This window comes from Solea solea, chromosome 6 (assembly GCF_958295425.1).
Source record: "Solea solea chromosome 6, fSolSol10.1, whole genome shotgun sequence".
Taxonomy (NCBI): Eukaryota; Metazoa; Chordata; class Actinopteri; order Pleuronectiformes; family Soleidae; genus Solea; species Solea solea.
This window is the reverse complement of record NC_081139.1, coordinates 7,307,652-7,333,544: the sequence shown is the minus strand read 5'-3', so window position 1 is coordinate 7,333,544 and position 25,893 is coordinate 7,307,652. Positions and strand designations below refer to the sequence as shown.

At 39.0% G+C, this 25,893-nt stretch overlaps 2 protein-coding genes across 2 annotated transcripts; one reads left to right on the top strand and one right to left on the bottom strand.

The window, feature by feature from the left end:
* Positions 1-354: 354 nt before the first annotated feature.
* On the bottom strand, positions 355-15,303 carry ppp4r1l (protein phosphatase 4, regulatory subunit 1-like). Its single transcript, XM_058630747.1, has 20 exons — positions 14,905-15,303; positions 13,370-13,414; positions 12,696-12,825; positions 11,317-11,423; positions 10,986-11,128; positions 10,110-10,256; positions 9,869-9,976; positions 9,122-9,187; positions 8,751-8,909; positions 7,864-7,988; positions 6,963-7,462; positions 6,557-6,849; positions 6,305-6,391; positions 5,625-5,810; positions 4,695-4,856; positions 4,429-4,529; positions 4,052-4,172; positions 3,291-3,425; positions 2,715-2,856; positions 355-2,072 (listed from the first exon to the last, which is right to left on the bottom strand). Exons 1-20 carry the CDS (start codon positions 14,909-14,911, stop codon positions 1,927-1,929), a joined length of 2,910 nt encoding a protein of 969 aa, XP_058486730.1. The 5' UTR covers positions 14,912-15,303; the 3' UTR covers positions 355-1,926.
* An 85-nt stretch (positions 15,304-15,388) lies between these two features.
* rab22a (RAB22A, member RAS oncogene family) lies at positions 15,389-25,284 on the top strand. Its single transcript, XM_058630750.1, has 7 exons — positions 15,389-15,668; positions 16,264-16,343; positions 16,803-16,884; positions 20,475-20,546; positions 20,926-21,032; positions 21,332-21,441; positions 22,422-25,284. The coding sequence occupies exons 1-7, from the start codon at positions 15,633-15,635 to the stop codon at positions 22,517-22,519; spliced, it is 585 nt and encodes a 194-aa protein (XP_058486733.1). The 5' UTR covers positions 15,389-15,632; the 3' UTR covers positions 22,520-25,284.
* The last annotated feature ends 609 nt before the right edge of the window (positions 25,285-25,893 follow it).

The following is a 25,893-nucleotide window of genomic DNA, read 5'->3' as shown; positions in this document are numbered from 1 at the left end:
ATCAAAACACAAGCACAGCGTTCTAATTTTCATCATTTTAATTACAGAATACTAAAAATAACATTACATAAAATGTCTTTTTAAAAGAAACCATTGAATATTACAAAGGTTGTAAATTTTGTAAAGTTAGGATATAAAATCTTTGAACAGTGGTGCATAATTGAAAAAGAAAAATAATTTTCATAAAATGTATATATTAACTGTTCTACTACATAAAAATGAGATGGACACAAATTGCAGACAGATGAGATGAGCAGACACTGCCATTACTGCAGTGATCTCTCCTTTCGAAGGAAGAAAGACTTGAGATGCACAGCACACACCACATCAGTTCTCAAGTTACATCTATGTTCAAAAAAAAAAAAAAGGGGGGGAGGTTGAGCGTGATATAATTTACAACAGAGGGAAAACAAGCACAAGAGACTTAAAAAAAAGTGACTTGGTGACTGCTCCCAGTATTCACACATCTCCATGTTTAAAAACCCGACTTAACTGGCCTTGGTTCCAGAAACATATACTGTTTTCCACAGGTTTACACTGTACAAAGAGTAGCAAAATATTGAGAAACTTCAAACATCAGTCATCTTTCAGTCTCCTAATACGGCTGCTCCTTTATCCTACTGTTCAACTGGTCCATCAGATCCACTGAAAGCTACCATGGTCACATAATTCATATCAGGAGGTCAACGTTTTTAAAAACTGGAACAGACTATACACAAAGAGGGGCATGCATGCATAATCCAACAGTGAGCTTGCCTTCCATCTCTTCTGAGTTTGACGTCACCCTGTGGCACATCGTTAAGAGCCCTTGTTCAGATGTTGAAGTTGACACCACAGAATCACCCACATTCGTCATCTGCGAGAACAGACGTCTCTCTCTACATGAACCACACACTGGCCAGTCACGTCCAAACAGAGGTATTTCATCGTCACCTGATGCTCGGGAGAAGTGTTTTGGTAAAAAGACACTTTCTTTTGGAGAGGGAGAGTCAACAGTTTGTGATTAAGGTTTTTAAAAGAAATACATGTCTAAGACATGGCGTCAATCAAACTTTACGCTGAGTGGCAGAGTCACTGTTCCCTCTATGCAACAGTAGTGGTTTCAGTGGCCCAGCGGTCAAATGAAGAGAGGGAATAAAAAAAAAAGTAGAACAGAAACAGACAATAACCCAGAGCACAATTCACAAGATGGAGGACAAGAGGCATTTGAGAAGAAATGATGCGAGACACACCACCAGAGCTACTTGGTTTGGCTGGTCTGTTGCTCAGACAGCTGTAGTTCTTTTTCAACATGAGCCGCTGCTTATCACAAAAGCTAATAATGCTGTTTAGTTTCAGATGAGTCCCCCTGAGTTAGTGCACATGTCAGAGTCGGGCAGGCCTCGCCCGCTTGTTCGTTAAGAAATCCACAAAAAGAAGCAACAAGGAATATTAAAATCAATTCAGAAATTTTATATCAAGCTTACAGTTAGCTTTGGAGAAAAAGAGCCTGTTGTAATTTTACAAATCTGTGGCCGGGGGGGGGGGGGAGGATTGAGTCATTGTTATTAGTGTGGAGGGCGAGAAAAATATTCAGACGAAAAAAGTGTCAGCTCCTACAAAGCAGTGCAGCCGACCTCTGAGTCCTGCTCATTTCCTGAAAATGCTGAGAAGCATGCACTGTGTGTTGTGAATGAATGTAAGGTGTGCCGTGTAGAGCCCAACCAGACAATGGGTTGTATTGTTTGAGCATGCTCACGCTTCTTTACTTTAATCTGAACATCTGACACGACTCTCAAGTGAAGGTTGGTGCGGGTCTGCCCAGCAGGCGAGTGGTCGGGGGTCTGGTCAGGTGCTGGTGTTGCAAGTTGTGCTGACTGTGCATCAGTCAGACAGACAGGTAGGTAGACAGGCAGGTGGGCTGTAACACGAGTTGGGGCGCCGGGGCTAGGTCAAAGAGGCTGTGTCCATCAAGCCTTTGTTGGGGTCCTGGCTGGCAAAGAAGCGGACATCGCGGTCCTTGTCTGACTGCAACGCCATCACAGTCTCTTCCAGCTCGTCAGAGTAGGCACAGCCCGGCTCCTTGAAGTACACTGTAAACCAAGCACAAGACACCTTTAGGTTCTCAACTCAGAAAGAACTGCACGGTTTGTGTGAAAGAGATGGAACAGAGCACATAGAACATAGTAACGTGCACTTCCTCTGAAAAATAGAAACATAGAATTGTAGGATTATGATTGGATTATGACTTAAAACACAAAGAAGCACCAGAAGTGTATTCTGCTGCTTAAATAACACAGCCATTCAACAGTTTGATTTTGCTCAACTTCTTCTTGCCCTCACTTGCACTGCTGCTGTATACACTAACACTACAGTATTGTTTTCAGATGAAGGACACAGCATACAAATGTTACATCATTTTGTTAAAGCATCGTTTCAAAAGACCAAAAAGAGGCAGAATAACAACAAAACAAGTTGCACACCAATTAAACACGGACACATAGCTATTTGTATGATTAATTACATCTTCCATCTTAATACTGAAGCTTGAAGTATCAAATCGATGCAAAAATGTGTGTAAAAAAAGTTGATACTACTCGTGTGGGGATGTTGTATGGAGCCAGAACGTGATTCACTTTGCTTAACATGAAGAGTAGAAGAACCTCCAACACATCTCAAGCTCTCTTAATTTACACAACGACAATTCTTTCACAAATATCACAGGGGACTTGTACCTTTCTCCATGACACTCTGTCGTAGAGCCTTGGCCACCAGTACACGGACATTAGCTACTGGGTCTGATGAGAGGCTGAGGAGGCTTGGCAGGAGGTGCTGGCTGAACTGCTCCATGGGCATACAGTCCTCCTCCACTATAGCCTAGAGTACGAGGAAACACAGACATACAGTCACTTAAACTGAATGGCGTGACGGACCACACAAGATTCTCTCAGACACAAATATGTTGACCAACAGGCTCATGGTTTCCACTGAAGGTTTCACCATGACGTATACGACTTAAACACCTTGATGACAGATAATGATGTGGTCTAAGGCAATGGCCACTGCATAAACACCCACTATTCTGTTCTGTTTAAAGAGAAATCCGAAAGGAAATTACATTTAACTGTCAACAAGAATTAATTTGCAACAATAAAAATGTTTGCTTTTACTTATTAAGTGGTTTGGACAACGACCATGCAGTCACTCAAACAGCTACAGTGTTTACAGCAGGAAAAAGAGGTGGGGAGATGACACTGAAGGTGTTGCTTCATTATTCCATGTAAAGTTAATGAGAGAAAAACACAACAGACCTGGCAGATGAAGGCAAAGGCCTGCCTCCCCACCCATTTGGGACAGTGGCAGAACCTGACAGTAAGCTCATTGATGAAGTTCAGGCCCAGATCATCAGCACCACATGCATACAGCTTCTGGAGAATCTCTACAACCTGAAAGTAAAACAATACAGAGGGACATTAAAAAAACTGCACTTCATCTACAAGATCAAAAACCTTGGTCAAAAATGTTCATCAAGAGTGCGTCATTGGACTTACTCCTCTCAGTCAGAGAATACAAACAAAGAAGTAGAAACTGCCTGCAGTATGAAAGTTACTTAGACTAAAAATAAACCGTCATCTGTCTTTAAAATAATGGTTTTAAGTTGAATTCAGTTGAGAAGAATAGAATGCCAGCGCCCTACGAGGTGATAAAAACATTCAGACTAGAAACAACTGACTCTGCCTAGAAAGCAACAACAAAAAACAACAATAATTAATTTTAATCCATACAAAAACCTACGTGTTTAAAAAACAACAACTGTGTGGCTTAATGGTTTCTTAAGTGTAAGACTAATTACCACTGATAATAGTCAGTGGTAATTATCAGTGGTAAGAACTGAAGCTGTCTATGTGACTGAGCAGCTACTCTCTTAATGACTCATTTCCCCTTTGTCCTGGACATTCTATTGTTTTTGCTGACAACCGTCTGTCACACACTGCCAGTGTTTTTCAAAACCAGATTTTCTGTCCACATGCACAAACACAAAAAAACTGATACTGATCTGCTGTAAGCTTACCAGTTTGTATGAGATCCACCTGACCTCCGAGACTTTGTCAGAGCAGAGTGTGAGCGCTATCTGCCTGAGGTAGTCATACACGTCATAGTGGCTGTACAACTCTATGATCAAGATCAGCTGCCTGGAGGGAGGCAGGAAAAGAAGGAAATATGTGATTTATACAAACCTTATTGTAAATAGCAGAACAAAGTAAGTGTAAATGTAAATTAGCACTACAAGATACAACTGTGAGACTAACACACAGTGATACCAAAGCAAAACTTAACTCTGCCATTTTGCTGATGGGACTGTTTGAATAATTATGAGTGTGCTATAAAATGAAAAATGTAAATATCACAAAATTCTTTCCATGTAGGACAGAAAAAAATAAGACATACTCTGCCAGCTCATATCTGAATCTCCAGTTGCGGCTGTTGTCCGTCACCATGAACTCCTGAAGCTGGTACAGATATTCTCTCCTTTTGTCTGCGTGCAGCAGCTGCAACAGGGAGACGCACGTGATTTAACAGAGTTATCCAACACCAGGCAATAACAGCAGTCATCAAACACAATACTTTCAAGCTGTTTGAAAAAACACCAAAACCGATCAATTCAACTCAAAGTGCACACTTGGAAAAGCGGAGGAGGAATCTATAAATCTTACCTTGAGGAAGTCATACAGATGTTTGAGCACACCGATGCGGACCTCGTCCAGGTCTTTGAGGAAACCATTGAAGATGGGAACCAGATCTGCCGCCGTCAGCTGATCTCCCAGGATCACTGCCAGCTCGTGGATGGAGAAGGCCAGTGTACGACGTACCTTCCACTGAGAGAGAGGCAGGAAGGAGAGAAACACAAAAGCATGAGAGCAAATCCACTCAGGCTGCTTCTTTTAAATATGAACAGTCAATTACATTATTGAAGCGGGCAATTATCTTCTAACTTTAAACTTTTAGGGATATTCAGTGATTAGGCTTTCAACCTCAGTCCAATTTACACTGTTGATCTTTGGGTTGTCCAAAAAAGAAAAAAAGTAACTCCTGTACCTGGTGTCTACCATCAGGAACATGCTCATTTAAGCAAGACGCCTCATAGTATTACTGCCAGCAATAACAAGGCCGTTATTGTTTTCGACTTGTAAGTCACACGCACTCTAATGTGATCCTATCACAAGATGCTATTTCATTGTATTTATATAATTTTTCTATGTATGAGTTTATGAGCCTGATTTTCTTTATTAGGTGAGATGTGTGATGAATCTAGTAAAACCATCTGATTGTCTAATATTATTACATAAGCATGTATGAATCAAAAGAAGGATCCAGAGTCAAAGGCAAATCTCTCGTGCTACTGCTGGTTGTTTGGCTTTTCAACAGAAGACACAAATTAATGAGTTGCTATTGAGAAAAGTTCATCTTATTGTTATATAGGCGACAACTATATAAGTAGAATTTGGCAAAATGACTTAAGTATTTTAAACTGAGTTTAACTAATATCAATTATTCTGCTTGCATTTGGCTAATGTTTGAGATTCAGTGAAAAACAGCAATTGTAAACCACCATTACACTCCTGGTTTACCATTTCTCTATTTACCTGCACATCAGTAGCTAGGGTTTCGTACGTGTCCTTGAGGCAATGCCAGTTCTGTCTTCCCAAAGTGAGAGCGACTCCCGGCAGGCTGAAGGCACAGTGTTTGGCTATCTCTGTATCGACCGTCTGAGCCCGGGCCGGGTCCGTCATTGAGAGGTACTGATCCAACAGTTGCTGAGGAATGACATTCTAGAGACACAGTGAGAGACGCAAGAGTGTGATGACCAAAAAGGAACAATGATGCACAGGGAGAAGGTGTTCAATTATCCACATCTGAGCCTGGGGTGGGTGATATGGATAAAAAAAATACTCTCAATATTTTTGGGGGATTTTGACAAGAATGAATGATATCCTTTAAAAATTGTATTTTAATTGTTTATCACACTGCTTGAGGAAAACTTAATTTTAAATGTTTGCTTACGTTTAAAGACAGCGTAGAAACATTTAACTCTTAAACATTTAGATGCTCTACTATATGGTAAAATGTGCAGAATACTAGCAAGAGCATATAAAACAATTTCAAAGACTTAGTTGTGGGGTCTGGTGTCTCCAGGTTTTCTAACCACATGCGGCTAACCTGTGTTATATCTTGCCAACTCCTAGTCAGAGCTAATCAATACGAACAGAGAGGAGCAGATCAAAATAGTTGATGCTAGATGATGAATAGAGCAATGCTTACTGACCTGGACCTTAGGTTTATCCTCAGACAGAGGGCTGTGAGCCAAGTCGTCCTTTTCCTCTTCCTCCACACGCTCTATCAGTTCAGACTCCTGGGGAGAACACAAATATCCATTCTAAGACTTTGGCTCACTAACGTCGTCCAGTAACAAATATGTAAGAAAGGCCCCCCCCAAATATAACATAACATAAATATAATCCTCCTTTGTGTATAAAGCTAAATTATTCACACTGCAATATTCAAAATAGTCTCGTACTAGAACAGGCGAGTTAAGAGGAGAGTCTTCCTGTTCCTCCTGAGGCTCCGTCTGTGTCTCTTCGTCTCCTTGCTCCTGGACAGGGCTCGACTCTGGTTGCGTCTCCATCATTTGCTCCTCTTCTGTGGGGCTCTCCTCACTTTCCGACTGAACCTCCACAGATTTGCTCTCCACAGACGGGTCCTCAGTGTCACTCTCAGGCTGCTCTTCTGGCTGCGGCTCAGTTGGGCTGTCGTCTGTTGGGTTGTCGAGCTGGGCTGCCTTCAAAGCTGCTGACAACACCTGGACTTGCGCTAGACAAATTACAGATGCAACGCTTACTCCTTAATCCTTCTGCCAAAACACCACTTACAAAAATATCCTAAATATGACAACAGATGATCAAATATAATTCACAAAAACTAACCTTGTACATCAGGGTCGTCCATGTGAGGTTGCAAACAGTCTAACACTTTCTGGATCCGGTCACTGGTAGTTTTGCCATGATTTGACTTGGAGTCGGGACAATTATCTTCCTCCTCATCTTCCTCATTCTCCTCCTTTCTCACGTCCTCTGATGTTTGACAACTTAGCATCTCCAGATCCCCACTGATATCCGGTAAAGGAGACCTCCAGAAGTGGAAAGAATTAAAGTTCTCATCTGTCTGGTCGATCTCTTTTGTGTTATTTGTGTTGTTTGTTTTCATAGGCCTGTCATTTGAGACAAAGTGGCTGAAAACGTCCTGCATCTCAGCAGACACAGAAGTGTTGTCATCAAAGTTGTGCATATTTTCACGGTCAGCTATTGAAATCTGCTCTGGCGAAGGTGTTGCACGTCCATCCTGGTTGGGAGGTGTGTGCACGATGGTTCTCGCTGTGCGGCAGATGCTGATGTCGGAGCAGTTCAAGGAGTTAAGGGAACAGTTGCTGTAGGGAGGGAAAACAAAAACAAAAGTAAATATTTACACCAAGATCATTAGCATCTTTGTAATTGCTGACAACTAGCTACACTAGTTTCACAATTTCTTCTGCATCTGAGAAAAAGAGCTAAATCACAATTAGTCAAATATAAAAGCTATTTAAAAGTGAAATTCTTCTAAACCTTTAAACCATGAGACAAATCCAGTCCGTCCTGATTAAGCCCAGTGCATTATGTCCATGACTCATTTGGCCAGTGTCGCAATGATGCATTCACAGTGACACAAACTCATACTTGTGTAGCACTACTATGTGTTATAGTTACCGTCTGGCCCGATACATGGATTTCAAACACAAAAATAATTGCACATTCTTCACCCAACTGTGACATAAGATAACAGTGGACTTACCCATCCAACATGACCCTGGGGACCTCTAGTAGCGCGCCATCCTCTCTGAAGTGAAGACCTGTGCTGGAGGGGTTGGCAAAGGTAGAGATAAAACGTCCCAAAGACTGAAAGGCAGCCTGGCGCACCTGTTAGTAGAGCAGGAAAGAATCTCTCAGTTTCAACGACATTCCAAAGAAGTGCATTAGGGCAATGGCTTAATGCAAACAAACTTGGTTAGTCTAAGTTACATAACAGCAACCTGAATTAAGATTAGTACAGTTCAAAGTGCCTCACAGATGACTGAGCAGATAAGATGTGTGGAAAGTATTGTTTTGAAGTATTGTTTAACAGGATTCATCAAATTGGGCACCATTTTGAGAACAAGTTTTATTCCAAAATGTTAAATAAATGAGGGCAATTGAACCACATGCAGTTCTGCTTCTATAACATAATGGATGCATAAACACACACACGATTTAACATATCCATCATTACAAGCTGACCAAATATTTTAGTATGCAAATGGAAGCATGTTGCCATTTATGCATACTCATAGCACATGACTAAAGAAAATGTGAATGAGTACTGCAAAAACATTAACCCCACAGGCTCCAATGTTTTGTAATTATTGTTCAAATGTATGTAGAATTGCCAGTCAAGGTTTTTTTACTCAACTCAGTTATTGAACCATAAAAAGGGACACAAAATGCAAATTAGAAATTGGCATCTAAAAGTGCACAGCTCAAAATCAGGAACATGAAATTGCATACAGTCATGAGGTAAGAAATTGACTGGAGCTAAGCAACAATGGTTTGATTTTCATCAGAGTAAAAAAAGGGACGTTACACATTAATGTGCTTGTAATCTTAAGCAATTGTGTGACTTGCAATTTCTTTTGTGCATCTTACCCAGCGGGACTGGTCACTAATAAGACTGATGAACAGGGGGGACAGTTTTGTGCGTCGCACTTCTGGACAGGTGGAATTAGAGACCATCATGAAGCACTCAGCACAAGCTTTCCTGATGCCCCACAAACTGTCCGAACACAGATCGAAGAACTTGGGCATCTATGTTAAAACAAAAGCAAAAAAACAAGTCAGCTGCACATAAATTCAGCAAGTTAGCTGTGAAGAGCGTGATAATTACCTGACACAATAAAAACATTTACATTTTAAATGTTGACTCAGGAAAGTATTCAAGAACACCTATGTTTATCTTTGAAGTTACATAATAATGTCAATATAAATATGGGAGGAAAATGGACTCTCAGGTCTCTCACCAATAGTTTTTCAGTAGCCTCCTGACCCACAATAGAACAGAACTCTCCAAAATTTGCTGCACAAACCTGGGAAAATAACATGGGCATTATGACAGTACAGTGACAATAAAACAAGTCAAAAATCAAAGGAATACAGTTTACAATACAAGCATCATCATAGCAGAGACTTGGTTGTGAGATTGGATGGCCAACAACATAACATAATCCTAGATTTTGACTAAAAAAAAAGATTTTCTTTTAAAGATTTTCTCTTATTTATGATTTTGTTTTCCATAACATGTACAAGGCAAATTTGCCTAAATTTAATTTCCAGTTGACATTACATTTAACTCTAACTAAAAAAATGCAGCAGTAGGTAAAACATATTGAACCTATTCTAAATCCTGGGATTAAAAAGACAAGTGGTGGATAATAGTCAACAGGTCATTATAAAAAGCTGAACAACTATGCACCACATTTTGCACATTTGCAACTCTTTGAACGAAACTCTTCTCCAACTGGAGCCAGTTACATAAAATAATTAACATTTCTCAGAAACAACAGCACTGTGAAGGCTACTTTGATGTGCAAAAACAGAATTAAGTCAAACTCAGTCAATGTATCCTTGTGGTTAAATAAAAACATATTTAGGTTAGCTCAAAATGTCTTGGTTGTAACGACAGACACAAACTGAAAATTGTGTAGATTAAAAATCAGAAAAGTAACATAGCAGTAAAAAAAGTAGTGATATAGTTTGGATGTTGTTACCTTGCGAACCTGGAAAAGTCTAGCATCACTACACAGGTCACAGAAACGTGGCAACAGTAGATGCTCCACTGTGTCTTTGCTCAACATCGTGACAACTTTACACATAATCTGTAAGAGGAGACATACGGGGAGCCTTAGTGCCATCACAATTTACTGACTGCTGAATATTTGAAGTGAAAAGCTTTAAAAGAAGTTAAGTAGCTAAATATATTGATTTATTGAGATAAGTGGATTTTCTTACAGCAACAGCCTCTATTTTGTAGTCATCATCACTGCTGGGTTCTGTGAGGTCCAGCAGAACTGGACATACTTTAGTTTCCATGTCGGCTTTAGAGATAAGGCCCTGTTCCAGCAGAACAAGCAAAGCTGCCTGACTCGTCTTCCGCACCTGGAAAAATAGAAGTTTAAAAATAACTTCACAAAAAGTGCACAAAAATTAAATGTGTTGTGTGAGTCAGTGATTTTTCATGCATTTTAAAAGTCTGATTTTAGTCAGACTAAGACAATAATTTGGTTTTCTCAATGTCATGCAAACACATTAGTCCAACCAAAACTGAGCTAATCTTAGTCAGACTAACATAACTGGATAATGTGATTCACTAGTCCAATTAATCCTGCATGTATACGCTTAGTCGGACTTGGTGTTCTGTGTATGCACCAAAATTTCCTGTCTGGTCTTTGACCCGGAAGTAGAAGGAGACGACGTATAAACTGCAGTAATGTTGCCAGAAATCATACAGTGGCGACAGCTTTCCACAAGACCACAAGAGCCATGCTCAATTTAATTTGTATCACGATGTACAGCAGGTACAAAACATACAGAACCATCTCACTGTTCGCTTTTCTGTGACGCAAAGGAAAGCAAGAAACTGATTAAATACGCACTAGCTTATAGAGAGATACAGCGGAGGCAGAGCCAGACGTGCACGGCCAATAAATTGAGTTTCTCATTCGCATGTATACTCAGACTCGGCAAATCCGTCCGGTTGCCCGTCTTAGTTGGACAACAGCCATAGCTCGATTAAACTGTGCATTGAAATGTGAAGAATGATATTCAAAGTAAGAAGAGGCGGTAAATTCAAAGGTCAGCTAGACAAGTGGAACATATAAAACCTACCTGATTATTTGGATCAGTAAGATACCGGACTACAATTGGAACCAAGTATCTTGAGAAAGCGGCTGGGAAGTTTGGCCGACTCTCATGTAAAAACATGGCAATATTGGGAACCTGCTCCATTAGTTCAGCTCGCACTGTGGGCTCTGAGAACACACATCACATAATACAAATGAAGAACAAATATTTATGTGTGCATTACAAGTTAGTGTATTTGTTCATTTGAAATTTCATAGCATTTTTAAAAAAAAAAAAATCCAAAATGTGCAAATGAAATTGGAGACAAATGCAAGGTTGTGCCAGATTTATCAGATGAACAGGAAAAGACACCTACCTCCATCTTCTGACATTCGGGCGACTGTCTCCATGACACTGATAAAGTCATTTTCATTGTCACTGAACTCCCGAAGCACATCAAGCAGGCCACGTGCCACGATTTGCCTGGAAAGTAACAGGAGCTTAAAAGTTAATAGACTGCCTGTCCATGCCTGCAAGTGCTGAGTGTAGACAGCATAGCACATAGCTGTCAAATGCTTCACACACATGCGGTTGAAATTGAGGAGGGTTTGAACTCTGCAAAGCTAAACGAGAAAAGCATGAAGACAGACGCTAAACATATTTATGTGGGGACAATAGAACAATATTACATGTCTGCAACTTGGATTGTACAAACCACATTCTCAGGAGTTTTTCGTACAGTTGGTACGATTAACAAAACCTAAATACTACATTAAAATCAACAAATTATTTACCAGTAAGTTTTCAATCATTTTAGCCTTAACACTGCATTTTAAGCCTAACACTAATTTTGGATGGATGACGCTTGGTGCTGGTAGCAGCTATCATAAGTTAGAAGAGCTATGTCTGCATTGGCCGACTTTGTAGTAACAGTTGCTGATGTTACTAAAGCTATGGCCAAGTAGTGTCTGCCATTGCTGTGTGTGACTCTGTCCAATGTCAACAATGTCAAAGAACATCTTGTCCGAGAGCTCTAATTGAAATAGGGGTGGAAATCACAATTCACGATACATGGTCTACGATACCAATAATATCACAAAACAATGATTCTGTGATAATTAATTATTGCACGACAATCATGTAGCAATACGTCACATTATCTGTATAACTGAAGAAAAAACATCTGTGAAAGTACAGGATTTCTCTATTTATTCACAACACAGAGAAAACAACAAATGTTTAAACTCTATGTATTGAACGTGGATGGGGCATCTCTTAACAAAGCTTTCTATGCTCCCTTCTTCAGATAACTTCTGGCCAAGTTTCCCTCATTCATTTGAGAAGTACCACCGTGAAGAGACATCACGTATCGATGCTCAGCGAGTGAAACTGGCAGGGGAACCTATTACTTATATAATTTATTAATTCGAATATTAAAATGAAACATTTTTAAAATTAACATTTCTCAACATCTGCCCCATGAAACGTGAGCATGGTGAAGCATCGGATCCACAGTGCAGTCTAGCAACACGTGTCACCACCCCATGCAAAGTTAACGAGCAGTTTTTCAGTTGAAGCCTCTACTGCGGACATGTGAGTGCAGTGTAAAACCCAAGAGCCAGCAGGGATTCTTGTAAAAGTTTTAGCAGGTCATGCTACACTGTGGCAAACACTTACTGCATACTGCTCCATGTACTGTATACATCACAGTGTTAACACCTTTTTGCTGTTGCCCGAGCACCGATTTCTACGTACCTGTTAAAAACATTCTCACTGAAGGCGTACTTCTCTAGCCTCCCGAGAGGGGTTAAGTTGTCTTGTCCTGCATCAAGGAAGGCTGTAATGCGAATGCCGTCACACTCTGAGCCATAATCATCAAATCCAACTGCAGAAGGGAAAGAAAAATAAATTTAGACCCCCAAAAATTTGAATAATGCAAGAAGCACATCTATGATGTCTACAATAACAAAACTTTAATACTACGGACACTGAAAGATGAACCACAGTAATTACGGTGCAATGCTGATGCTACCGAAACATGGTAATGTCACAAACAAGGACTCTCCGAAGGGTGAATATAGCAGAGAGGCCAACTGATTATTCCATTTAATCATCCAACTGTAAATACATGTTGGCTTTGCAGTTGGGCCCAAACACCGTTTCATCACGGTGGCTAATGCAGACAGGGATTTCTGGTCTGTATAACTGCTAATAATAGAATAGTTCAAAACCTTGAATGGTGTTGACAGCTTTGAATTTCACATGGGTTAATGGGGTTGCCCAGAAAGATGACACTTCAAAATAACCCCCCATGCCCCCACCCCATCCCCTTGATGAAGGGAAAGAAAATTAAGGTTCAAATATAATATAATACAGGTAATGTTTAATGGGGTTTGACTGTAACAAATTAAATTAGCTGGATTACTCACAGTCATCCAAATCATCATGGCCATCTTCAAAGTATAAAGATAGACCTGCAGGGATAAGACAGTTAGAAAGGCAGGGCTTCAATTGTGGCAAACATTTTAACATAACTGGCAATGTCACTTATTATCATTCATGTCTCTTTACACAACTCTGCTATATAAAATCAAAGAAGTTCTGTGATGGCAGGTTCACAAGTTGCAAAATACTAAAAGGAGGACAAAGTCTAATTCTCATCCGTGTATTGCATTCACATGATGGGAGAGTGCTGTATCTCGCAAAATGACTGATTATGTGATTATTAACACTTGACTTTCTGGTACACACTGTGTTCACTGTTTTTTTTAGATAAGACTTGGGAAAAATAATGAATATTTTAACACAACAGACATACAACAAATATGACCTATTTGAGGGTGAAGTGGATATACTTAATCCCCCCCCAAGAAAATTGAGGGAAACAATCTCACAATCATATTTCCCTTCTGAGGAACACCAAAATGTCATATTTTGTTGGACCAGTAATTTGAATGGCTATTTAGTTTACTATCCCATATAAATAAATGCCACAGCTTCATTTTCTGGTGAATTTAAATTTAATTAATCGGGTAATTATTGCAGCTTTAATGTCAATAACGAACGAGTAAACTACATTACAAAATTCAGGGGAGAAAATCTAGTATACTTAATATATTTCCGGTGGTGTCTCCCATTATCATGCATTCAAAGAATTGACAGAAAACTTGTCAAGTGTGATTTTCAACGCCCTAAAATCATTTACAGAGACATTTACTTCCATCATTTGTTTCAGTGCCGCCAGCACACCATACTTTATAAAACAACAACATGGCAGTGTAAGAAAGGAACGCCACAAAATAAACCCAAAACGAGAAACGTGGTGGGACGGCTAATGCCAGTGTTTACAGCTGGACAAGCAAGGGAATGTACTCCAAATACAAAAACAACTTCAATCCCGACAGGATTTATTAAACATTGCATTTTAAGAGCGGAATAAATATTTGCGAATGGTTTCACACTGCCACAAAAAGGCAGCATGATAAAGCAAAACATATCGCCTTTGTTTTGGTATAAAGGAGGATTTGGTCAGCTTAGGGCTGAAAATGACTTTAGCAACTTGGCTATCGTTAGCTAGGTCACCTCGCCAGCCTTTGGTATATCAACATTTCGAAAATGAACACCATCAAAGGCGCGTTGATGTGTTTTAATACACGGTATATAGTTATTTACAACGATACACACATGTGCTGATACGTTGTACGTTCTAGTGTGGTCTTAAAGTCACCAATTTCGATGCCGCTGAGTAGCTTTGGTTAGCTAGCTAGCAGTGCTAAGTTTGCTAACAGCTCGTCCAGTCCTCTCGCTTGACTTGAGGCTAACACTTCGCCAGGAAAAAGCACAAATGCAGTTAAGCGAGTAATGCTATTTCACCAGGTTGACGCTATTAAATATACAATATAATTTCAAGTCCCTACTGAGCGTCAAAATCCAGAAGAAAACACAATTTAAAAAGTACCATTACCTGCCATCTTAAGTCTCGCCTCGGCTCTGCGGGGCCGCCGTCCCGGTGTGGGCTGTCACCAGTGCACAGCTGTCACTCAAACACGGGAGCAAACTACTTCCTGCGAGCACTTCCTGGTGCTGAAAGTATCCGGTGTAATATTCTTGACACTGGTCAACCGATCAACTGTGTATCGGCTTCAGCATAACCGGGATAGATGAGAGCCCGTGGGCTTTGTGTGTCAAACAAACACACACACACACACACACACTTCTCTCTGTCTGTGAGGACACTCATTGATATAACAATATAACAATAACAAAGTGCGCAACTCCTACCCTTTCCATAACCACAACTGAAAATCCAATGGAAACTATAGTCTTAACCATTAAACAGCCCATTAAAGTTGTGAGGACCTGTTAAAATGTCCTCACAACCTAATAAAGACATGTGTGCGCGCACACACACGGGCCGAGCAGTCACGTGACTGCACAGTTAGTTCAAGATGGAGTCGGGGCGATTTGGAAGCTTCGCTGTTAGCTAGTTAGCTTGTTAGCTTAGTAATTGTACATCACAATGCGCCAAATACGACCAAACCAGATGCTCGTATGTGGCAGTATGTGATCACGATGAAGTACAACTACTAGATAGCATAGACCACCCGAAGAATACTCAAGATAATAACTGTAAATAAAATAGTCAATGGTCATCATCACAACAAACCCATTTTGACAGAGGAGGAGATCGATATGGCACTACGAGAGTTAAAAGTGTGTCTTCTGGGGGTAAGTTGGCGTTTGTCTTTCATCTAAATACGTTTACCTCCAGTCCGTATTTATATACTTGTAGCATCACTGCTCCTTCACCAGGCTGGTTTGTTTACATGGGTCATACTGTAAGTGTGTATGCCTGTGATCAAAAGAGTGACAACACATACATCAGATCATTCGTTATTTGATTAATACACTCCACTCGGGATCACCACACAAGTCTTCGACCAAGCCATAACCTACATCACCAGCAAATTTAACAAAAACAGTTCTAAACTTTTTGGCTTCTGTTGCTCATGAACAGGCTGACAAATGCCGGCTAAAATATAACCTCATTGGTTGAGGTAATAACATCACCAGTCTTTGCGTCAGCTATTATTTACTCATCTTTCACAGGACACAACACCCATGCATGTACTGTTGTTTACTCATAAAAACATAATAAAACAGCACAAGCCGTAATTGTCACTATCATTAGTTCCTTTGTTTCCTGAGGTAACATCCTCAAAGTTTACATCATCCTCACCTGCTTATATGATGATACAAATGTAAGTCATTTGGAACAATCAGGGCTGCTGTGTTTAGTGTCAACCTTATTTTATCTCTGCAGGATACTGGTGTTGGAAAGTCGAGTATTGTCTGGAGATTTGTGGAGGACAGCTTTGACCCAAACATTAACCCAACAATTGGGTAAGTTCATACAGTCACCCTCATTAAAAGTTAGGTTTATTTTTTGTCAGTTTTCTTTGCTTTCAGTTATAAAATAGTTTACTTAATGTAAAACAAACAAACAAAAAGGTTATTTGAATTGATCCACTTTCAAAATTGAAAGTATTCAAAATTCAGTATTACCATATTTTTAATCGAGCATTTTTTATTGGTGAAAGATAATAAACACTTAAACAAGGAACTATGTTTTGATGTAACACATACAGCCTCGACTTTGTATGAGCCAAATTGAAATTGTGCCAACATTGACAAATTATTTTCTTTTAACTTTTATCTCAAGAATATTATCACATGAGCATATAAATCAATTGTATTTTTGTTGTTTAACAATTGAGAACCAGTTAAACAACAAAAGCTTCAATTGATAGTTTTGTATAGAGTTTTGTAAATGTCTTAAATAAAGTCGCTTCTTTTCACCAGGGCATCCTTCATGACCAAGACAGTGCAATACCAAAATGAACTACACAAGTTCCTGATCTGGGACACAGCAGGACAAGAGAGGGTTAGTAAGCCCCATTGGGATTTTTTTTTGATTTGCTGGTGGATAATCAACCTGAAGAGGATTGTTTTTGGTACAGCATCAGACAGGATTTCATATTTTAATGAACCAGCTTGACTTGGCTTATTCATAAGCTTGTCTACTAGTTGTAAAGGAAGTGAAAATGCCTATTCATGTGTAAGAACCACTCCCTGAACCAGCCTGGGGGTACATGAACAATGCAGTGCTTCATTTTTTCTGATAGGGGGCAACATTTACCTGTCAGTTCAGTGAATGCTTCCTCAAGCTCTCAGGCATCCACACATCATTTAGATTAGGTCGAATGGTGTGTTCTGTGATGGCTTCTCCTTTTTTTTGAACCAGTGGATGTTTTAATATTTTCATAAAGTAGAAAAACAAGTTGATGATTTGTCCCTTTAAATCTTTGTCCTTTCCATATCCTTTCTGCTTTCTCGTTGTACTGCTTTTTAGACATAAATAAAAGTGTGCCATTGCTTTCCTTTTGTGTGGATACATGTTGCACACACCCCTGTAAAGTGTTTGTCAGCGAGTATCATGTCCAGGCGCCCCTCCTTATGTAATCTGGACTTCAGAGTGTCTACAGATGACCTGATTGGAGAGCTTTGTAAGACAAAAAACATCTAGAACGAAACCACACATAGAGATAATATTTACAGTAATATGTGGAACATGATATATTGTGGTGTCTCATGCAGTTTTATTGTTAAATCCTATGAAAGTTAAACCAAGCCCCACACAGTTGTAGAGAAAGGAACTACTTTCTTGTTTGACTCAAAGCATCCCACATTTCTTTGTATTAGCACTCTGCATCACTTCCCTTTTTTGTGAATGCCCTTCCCTTTTCTCATGCACAACCCTACCCAATAGGATTCTTTTGTCGCCCTGGCGTCTTTATGTCATGGGGGGGCATCATGGTAGCCCCATTTTAGGTAAAACAAGGGATAAATTCAAGCTGCATTGGTCCACTGTTGTACAGTGCTCCCGAGAGTCACATCATGACACAATGCACTAAGTAAATCTTTATTTATTTATTTATTTTTTTAAATAAATTTTTGCCCTGTTCTTTGTGTTAATTTACATTTTATGCAAATAGCCCTCCATTCTTCCCAGTTTTTCACATATGTGAGTGAAACAGTTGCAACATACCTTTGTTAGGTTTCACACTTCTCAGAGTTTGTGTGTGTGTTTTCTGACAAAGCTGCTGTGGTATTTAAAAGCCTTTCATGGCTTGTTTTCTTACCTCTTATGAGCTTTGGCATATCGAAATCTGTTGAGTTGAGTAAAGGGAGTACAGATCTGGCCAATTCACATGTAAGGAAAGACCGGGGCAGGAAAAGCTCTGAGATTGCTACACTCCACAGTCCATATCTTAAGACCACATGAGAGCTTACAGTTAGGAGTATATTTGAGCTCAGCTGTCAACGACCATTCCAGGCCCACCCCTCCTTGCCGTGCCTTCTCACTGAAAACAAGCAAAGGGAACCTTGCATCCCACTGAAATAGGAGGGTTCCTTTCATTATGCACCCAGCTTGTGGTTTCTGCAATTAATCAGCACTCGCAGGGCATCACTGGGGCTGTTTTCTGGGCTGCTGTGTGGTCAGATGTCTGGCCTCAGCGTGATTGCTCTTTGGTTTAATGCACAGATAGACCACACAGGACTGGTGGTGGTGCAGCCCAATACTGGCCAATGAAACAGAGAGCACTCAATACAGAGGCTTTTGCCAAATATTCTAAGTTGGATACCCGTTAGTGGACTTAAGGCCAGTAACAACTATAATTATGTGGAATGTGTGCTTTCCTGAGGTAACACTGTCACTCCAAGATGGATCGTTTATTCCATCGTATTCAAATTGTAATGGAAAATAGAATTGGCAGGAAGGCAGGGTCATTCCAAGTGATAACATTTGTTGCCTCTTGTGACATAAATTTTGTTAGTTATTATACATGTTACATGATTTCATTAGCCTGTTTAAAGCTCTGGTCCAGTCTAAATTACACAAAGGCGTCAAAGTGTGCTCACAGCTAAGATGTTGATGGAAAATTCTCCTTTAATACGATTCAGAATTTGGACTACAGTTGATTCTACTTGCTAGTCATTTTGGAGGTTGTAGTTTGTGGTACAATTCAACAGTCTGTCAAATGCACTATAACTTGTAGGCTACAATTTAACAGCATGTATTTTCTTATTTTTAGAGTGAAAACTAAAATTATGAACCGGAACCGTAATTTAAACAAATGACTGAGTTTTCATCAAATCATTGAATAGAATACAATTAAAATGAATGGCTAGATCGTTTATTTAAAAGTAGTTATACCACATTTATTACTCCTCCATTATAAGGGTTCTCTTTTGAAAGCATAGTTTGTAGTATGTGAATGCCAATATATGAAAAGAAGGGCTACTTTGAGAACTTGTACAATTAAACATTGTACAATATGTTATTGTGTATTTAAACTGATGCTTAAACATTCTAAGCATTTTACTGTACCTGGTTGCAGTAGATTATTTATATCACAAATCAAATGCTTAATCTGTAAATTATTTTAGCAAAGTAACACATAACTGCAGCTGTTAGATAAGAAGTGAACTATCAGGAATGGTAAATTATAAGTCAGAACTGCTAATATGACAATCGATTATATTTACTTGGTGACTTTCTGTCACTGAAGCTAAATGATTTAAAAGGATTTGGAAAGATGTTTTAATTTAATTTCTTGCCCCTTGCTTTGTTGAAGTTGTCTTAAATGCTGTTGACACAGTGGCCTGGACATTTGGGTTGCTCAGCCACTTTAACTGAAGATGATGTTGGGTTTAACCTTTTCGTTCCCTCCCATGAGGTAAAAAGAGAGCCCAGTGTGTTTTAAAATATTATGACAGCAGGCTGATTGGTGAAGCACTGGAAAGTATTTTACTGGAAAAATACCAAAACCTGGCAAAAAATAACCCCCAGCCTTCCAGGCAGCTATGGATTTGGAAATTGCACATGCTGCTTTGACTATGCAGAGATTTGTGATGTGTTGGGCTGAGATCAAATGTATATGCTTCCATAAATATTAGAACGCTAACAGCTTTTGACACATTCTGCTCATCTTTCTCTTGATGGCTCCCACATGTGTGAGGTCCTGGTGGAAAGACAAGTCGAGCAGTTTTATTTAAAACTGCCTGGCTTATAGGCTCAAAACACCAGGCCCTGGTTTTGTAAAATAATGCTGGGGTGTAATTTTTTTTGTTGCTTTTTTATACACCATTTTAAAGTTTGTTATAGTCACTGTTATTGAAACAGAAATTGAGTTGAATCTGCAGTTTCTGTGCTTATGGCTTATGTAATTACTAATCTTTAGTCTGAAAAGCCCAATTCTTGAGCTGAGTTCGGGGGGGGATTGCGAAACTGCAATCATACAGAACTTTTTTGTTCTCTGTTCATATCCTGTTTCATATGGTTTGTTGAATTTGAATGTAGACATTATGATGTCAGAAGATTATATGGTCCAGTTCATGTAGCGATTAATTTTTCTCAGAATCCCTTTTTCTGTGAGTGTTTCACTGCTTATTTTCTCTGCCTTTCCATAGTTTCGCGCTCTGGCACCAATGTACTACAGAGGTTCTGCAGCAGCTATCATTGTTTATGACATCACAAAAGAGGTAATATGTCTGTTGTGCTTCATTCTGTTTTTTTTTATGTATTTGACTTGTTGGAAAATGCATCCGTCTGTTGCTGTTCTAAGAGAAGGTTAATACCACTCTAATGTCTACATAGTAAACAGCCCTTCTGTTTTGGTGTCAATTTAATAAACACTACTATTAATTATATGGGTTTCTTACCTTTGCACAGAACCACAATATCTGTTTACCCTTGTTTCTGTCTTTATGCAAAGCTACACTAGGCCGCTGTGAGTCAGCAAAGTATGCAACATACAAGATACAAGAGTGGTATTGATCTTACCACCTGACTCTCACCGCGAGGGCTACTGTCTGCTAATTGCGTCTCTCAGTGAAACATGTTGTTTACTTTTATCACCAGGAGTCCTTCCAAACACTGAAGAACTGGGTGAAGGAGCTGCGTCAACATGGTCCTCCTAACATAGTGGTTGCCATCGCTGGTAACAAGTGTGACCTTTCAGATGCCAGGTGAACCTGAGATTGAGATAAATCACTCCAGAACAGACTCTAAACAGTTGGTCTAATCTGTCGATCTGCACTAAATAAGCTTTCATAGTTCACAGTTTAAGGAGTAGTTTTAAGATTTATTGTTGCTGCTTGATTGCTCAAATACATAAACATTTTTAGTTGTTTATACATACCACCTATGAGCTTCTTCCATCTATTAGCAGTAAGAAGAACTGATTATCAGGTCCTGTGTGGAAGTGGAGAATCTGTTTACATATTATTATAACATAACAATTTTGACCTACTTTTTGTATTTGCAGGGAGGTGCCAGAAAAGGATGCCAAGGACTATGCTGACTCCATTCATGCCATCTTTGTAGAAACCAGCGCCAAGAATGCCATTAACATCAATGAGGTGTTTATAGAGATAAGTGAGTATGTTTCTTGAGCATTTAGTGCCCATTGACCGACACAGCTTCAGACTTGTATTGTAGTATTTTAACAAATTAAGCATTGTGGAGCATTTACACAGGGAGGCAACAGTAATGGTACATACATGTATTAACGGAATGTTCAAGTGTTTTCTGCTGTTTGTGTACCACTGACAGGGATGAGCTGGTTCAGGATAAGATGCAGATAATCACTTGTTTGTTTCCCTAAAAACAAGATATACACAGTAGCAATGTCTCATTTCCGTACTATACAATATATGGTATATTGCAACTAGTGTGAGCTTTATATCAATCATTATATTTTAAGGAGTCTTTAGGGATGATGCCTCATTGTGGAATTCTTGCTTCTATGTCCTGATTGGATCGAGTGTTGTGGGAAACTGGAAACATTTCTCTTGGTTTACCGAGGGACCCCTGAGACTGAAAGACCCATGTCATTAAGCAAATGCTCTTAGTGTCCAAGTCATAAAGGGCTATTTCATAGGATAGGATAAACTTTATTACTCGTTTATAAACTTGTTTGCTACCATGAACATCATACAGCAACTAGACAATGAATAGCATGTAGTATGAGGGAAGCAACAGAGACCATGGCAAACCAAGTGCAGTACAGTGTACATACAACAATAATAAATAGTGGCACCATGCATAACCATCAACATCAAAAGGGCATGCAGAAGTTAAAAAATATACAGCAATAAAATAAGCTAAATAACACGGTGTAAACCATAGGTAACAACAGCAATGGCAACTAGCATTTTGTTGTGGTGTCACTTTACATGATCTCAGGCTGAATTGTCCTAGCATAGCTGTCTTTACAGCATTGGTACTATCTCGACAAACTGTTATTTTGAAATTGATGTGAAAAAGTGATGACAGTACATGTGTGGATGGAGACCTTAGCAGAGAAAAGGCTCGGCTGAATGCTGGGAGACTATATAAATATGTGTGTCTCACAGGTAAGCGCATCCCCCTTGCTGAGGCATCAGGAGGAACTTCAGGAAAAGGTTTTAAACTTGGACGTCAGGCTTCAGAGTCTCGCAGGACGTGTTGCTGATGATGCCGGTGATTGTCCATGCATTACGTATGACCTGACCTTTGACCTGACCTTTGCTTACTCTCTGTGTCCCCCAACCTGCTTCAGCTAATGGCTCAACATGCAGCCAGTCATCAGAGTGCAATAGAGTCACTCCGTTGACAGAAGTGAATGCTTTTTCTAAACAGGACTTAGCGACAGCAAATGATCAAGAATCACCTGAAAGTTGCTGGCAGAAAAAAAAAATCCGCTTGTTAAAAAAAAAAAAGCACAGACAAAAATTGTTGCATAAATACATTCATGTAACAATGAAGGTGCAACAGTCCCTGCGTGGTGTATTGTCATCTCATGTTGATCCGAGGAATTGCATTTGGATCTGTACATTTATCTTTACATTCAACAGAAATGAATTTATATAATACTTAAATTATTGCCGTTGAGTTCTTTTAGGGAAGCTTCTCCCCCAAATGTTCTCAACTTTGAAGGATTCATCTTTGCAGTTCATGTGTAAATTCAATACTTTGTCAGTTTCCAAGGAAAGAAATGATCATTGTTTGTAACAGAACTCGCAATGTTTGCATGGAGGATAACTTGCCGAAGCATCAGAAATGCTTGATTTAAATTTTATGGCATTGATTATTGTTTTCATCCAGGCAGAATATGAATTTCTTTCTTTGACTGTAAATCACAATCACACTGGCAGATATGCAGAAATGAAAGATGTGTGAAAGCCTGTTTCCTTTGAATTAAAAGGAATAGTGCCAACATTTTGGGAAGTACACTTATTTGGGGTTTTGCCAAGCATGAGGTGAGGATATTGGTACCTGGTTCTTATGTCTGTACTACAAATACAAGTCTGTAGACAGCACCTGGGTAGTGCAGCACAATAAGCCTGTGCTAGGTTAACCATTTCTTCCTCCTCCCAGTCTTTATAAAAAATAATCAGCTACTGATTGTACTTAATGGCCAAATATCATTCTCCAACACACAGTGTAGAATTAATTACCAAAACTTGGCCTACAGGATCTCTTGTCTTTCAATGATAAGAATGATTTGATTGTAAAAATGTATCTCTGTGATAAGAAGGAAACATAGCAGTCCACATTTTCCAATGACGGAGCTTTAATCGGGGCAGAATATGCTGACTCAGTTGGTTGTCTTGAGTTGATTACATGAGAACATTTCCAGCTGATTCCATGTGTTTCCGCTTTTAATTGCTGAAGATCCATGAACAGATTTGTGTGTGTCCTGTATGATGAACTACATAGTGCACAGAGCATCCTGCCAGTTGTTTCCAACTTCAGTCAAGTCTCATTTTAACACCAATGTCCTTTGCTTTTTCTTTACAGCAGTTTCATAGGTGAGCCATATACTATTTTGCCAAATTTTGACAAAAAGGTTAACTAAATAAAACTTATTGAAACAGCTTTCACAGAGTACTATCATAACTTTAAATTCAAAACAACAAATCTATCTGTGATAACACAGCATAAGGATCACACAAGTCAGCTATCACATTCCCCTCCGATATTGGCTTATTTGAACTTTAGTAGCAGTGGACAAATGCACCTATGACTGACTTAATAATTTGTTTGTAATTTCATACTTGGATCTGGATCTCATGAGCCCTGTTAGCCTTAAAGCCTCTTAAAAGTTGCCAAAAAAAACAGATGTGGTTTTGAATTTATGAATAGGAACCATGTGCTTTAAAATCGGCATGAAGAAACTTCATTTGTAAGCATCTTAAATGCAGCTGCTATTGATTGAGTTATGTGCTATGCAGTGCTGCCTTTTTCAGGAGTTTTCCTATGGAGTGCAATAGTTGTAATCATGATAAATTGTGACTTGATTTGAGAAATCTGTTACAGACTGATACACCACAAACCATAAACTTGTTAAAACTGTGTCCAACAGGATAATGACAGGTTGACATTGAAGTAATGTTTTTTTCTGCTCACTGACAGGTGACAATCTTGCTTGTACATAGTATGAGCGAATACCTTGCAAACCAGAGTTTTAAAACATTAACTTTGAATTGACTCTGCCTTTGATCATTCACGCAGCATTACATCAGAGCCAACCCGAGCTGAAACGTACCATTTAAAAGGGAATCATTTTCTAAGCTGCACTTAAGACTGTTTGTATGAATTGGCTCTTATATCTATCTAACACTCTGTCTGCGGTCTGTTAAAATCTCTGTGAAATCTTTTTATAAAAACATTCTTGCAAGGGTGTCAGACTTTATTAATATCCTATGACATTATTTTAGGTTTTAAACCATTAGTTCAAATGTTATTGCTATGAAGATGGTGGTGCCAAATGATGTCGAAGACATTTTATTACATCATACATAATTAACCTTTTTATTGTTGTTGTAATGATTTGAAGTACTAATCATATAAAATGCTTATAAAAAATATTTGAAGTTTGATAATTATGACTTGTTTTCCCTTATTTGGAAACAGGAGGCATGAATAGTGGTGCATTGAAAAATACAATTAGTCTTGGGCTGGCCCTGGGAATGTGAGCAATCTGTGTATATTTTTCAGTGTAGATAAATAACATCAAATTGCCCAGAAATCAAAAACTATATTCTGTTTTAAGTCAGTTCTGTGACCACAATAAACGTGTTCACCATTTGCAGTAATACCATCAGAAATGTAGTAGCCACCATTAGCAATTCATAATGATTGTAACATAATACCTGTAAACACGTGTTTGAGGTGTATTTCCAAATGTGTAAAAAGGGAATTGTCAGTTGTTTATTAATAAAAGATTGACTAAAATACCCTCTCCTCGTCTGGTCCTGCATGTAGTCTGTGTGTGTGTGTACTCTTTGGAGTGAGGCCTAAGAGATTTGTGCAATTGCATTAACTTTCTCCATGGGGATTTAGTGACAATGTTGTTAGTGATTGGTTATGTTTTTTTAGTTAGCAGCGAGCTGCCAGGCTATATATATATAACATTAAGACACTTGAGATGTGAGTTTAAGCATTATTTAAATATCAGTGAAACATCCTCTGCCAGACAGAGGGCAGAAAGTGTTTTTACCCACCCTATGGAAAAAGCTGAAATTGTATAATTGTTTTTGTTTTGTTTTTTTAATTTTTTTTTAATCAATTAACTTCACAAATATTGGAATAAACTAAAAAAGCTTAATATCGTTTTTGACGTGACAACTCTTTATCTCAGCAGTAATTCTGGGTAAACTTTGAGAACTTGGCAGGTTTTCTTTTTGGTTTTTTTTCCATGAATTGAACATTTAGAGTCTGACGCTCATCAGTTACAGGACTCCTTGTTTTTATCACATACATTTATCACATTTACTGTACTGTATGTCCTCTATTCATTTTTATTCTACTTGAAAAGTCAAGTCTGTTTATTTTTAAAGCTTT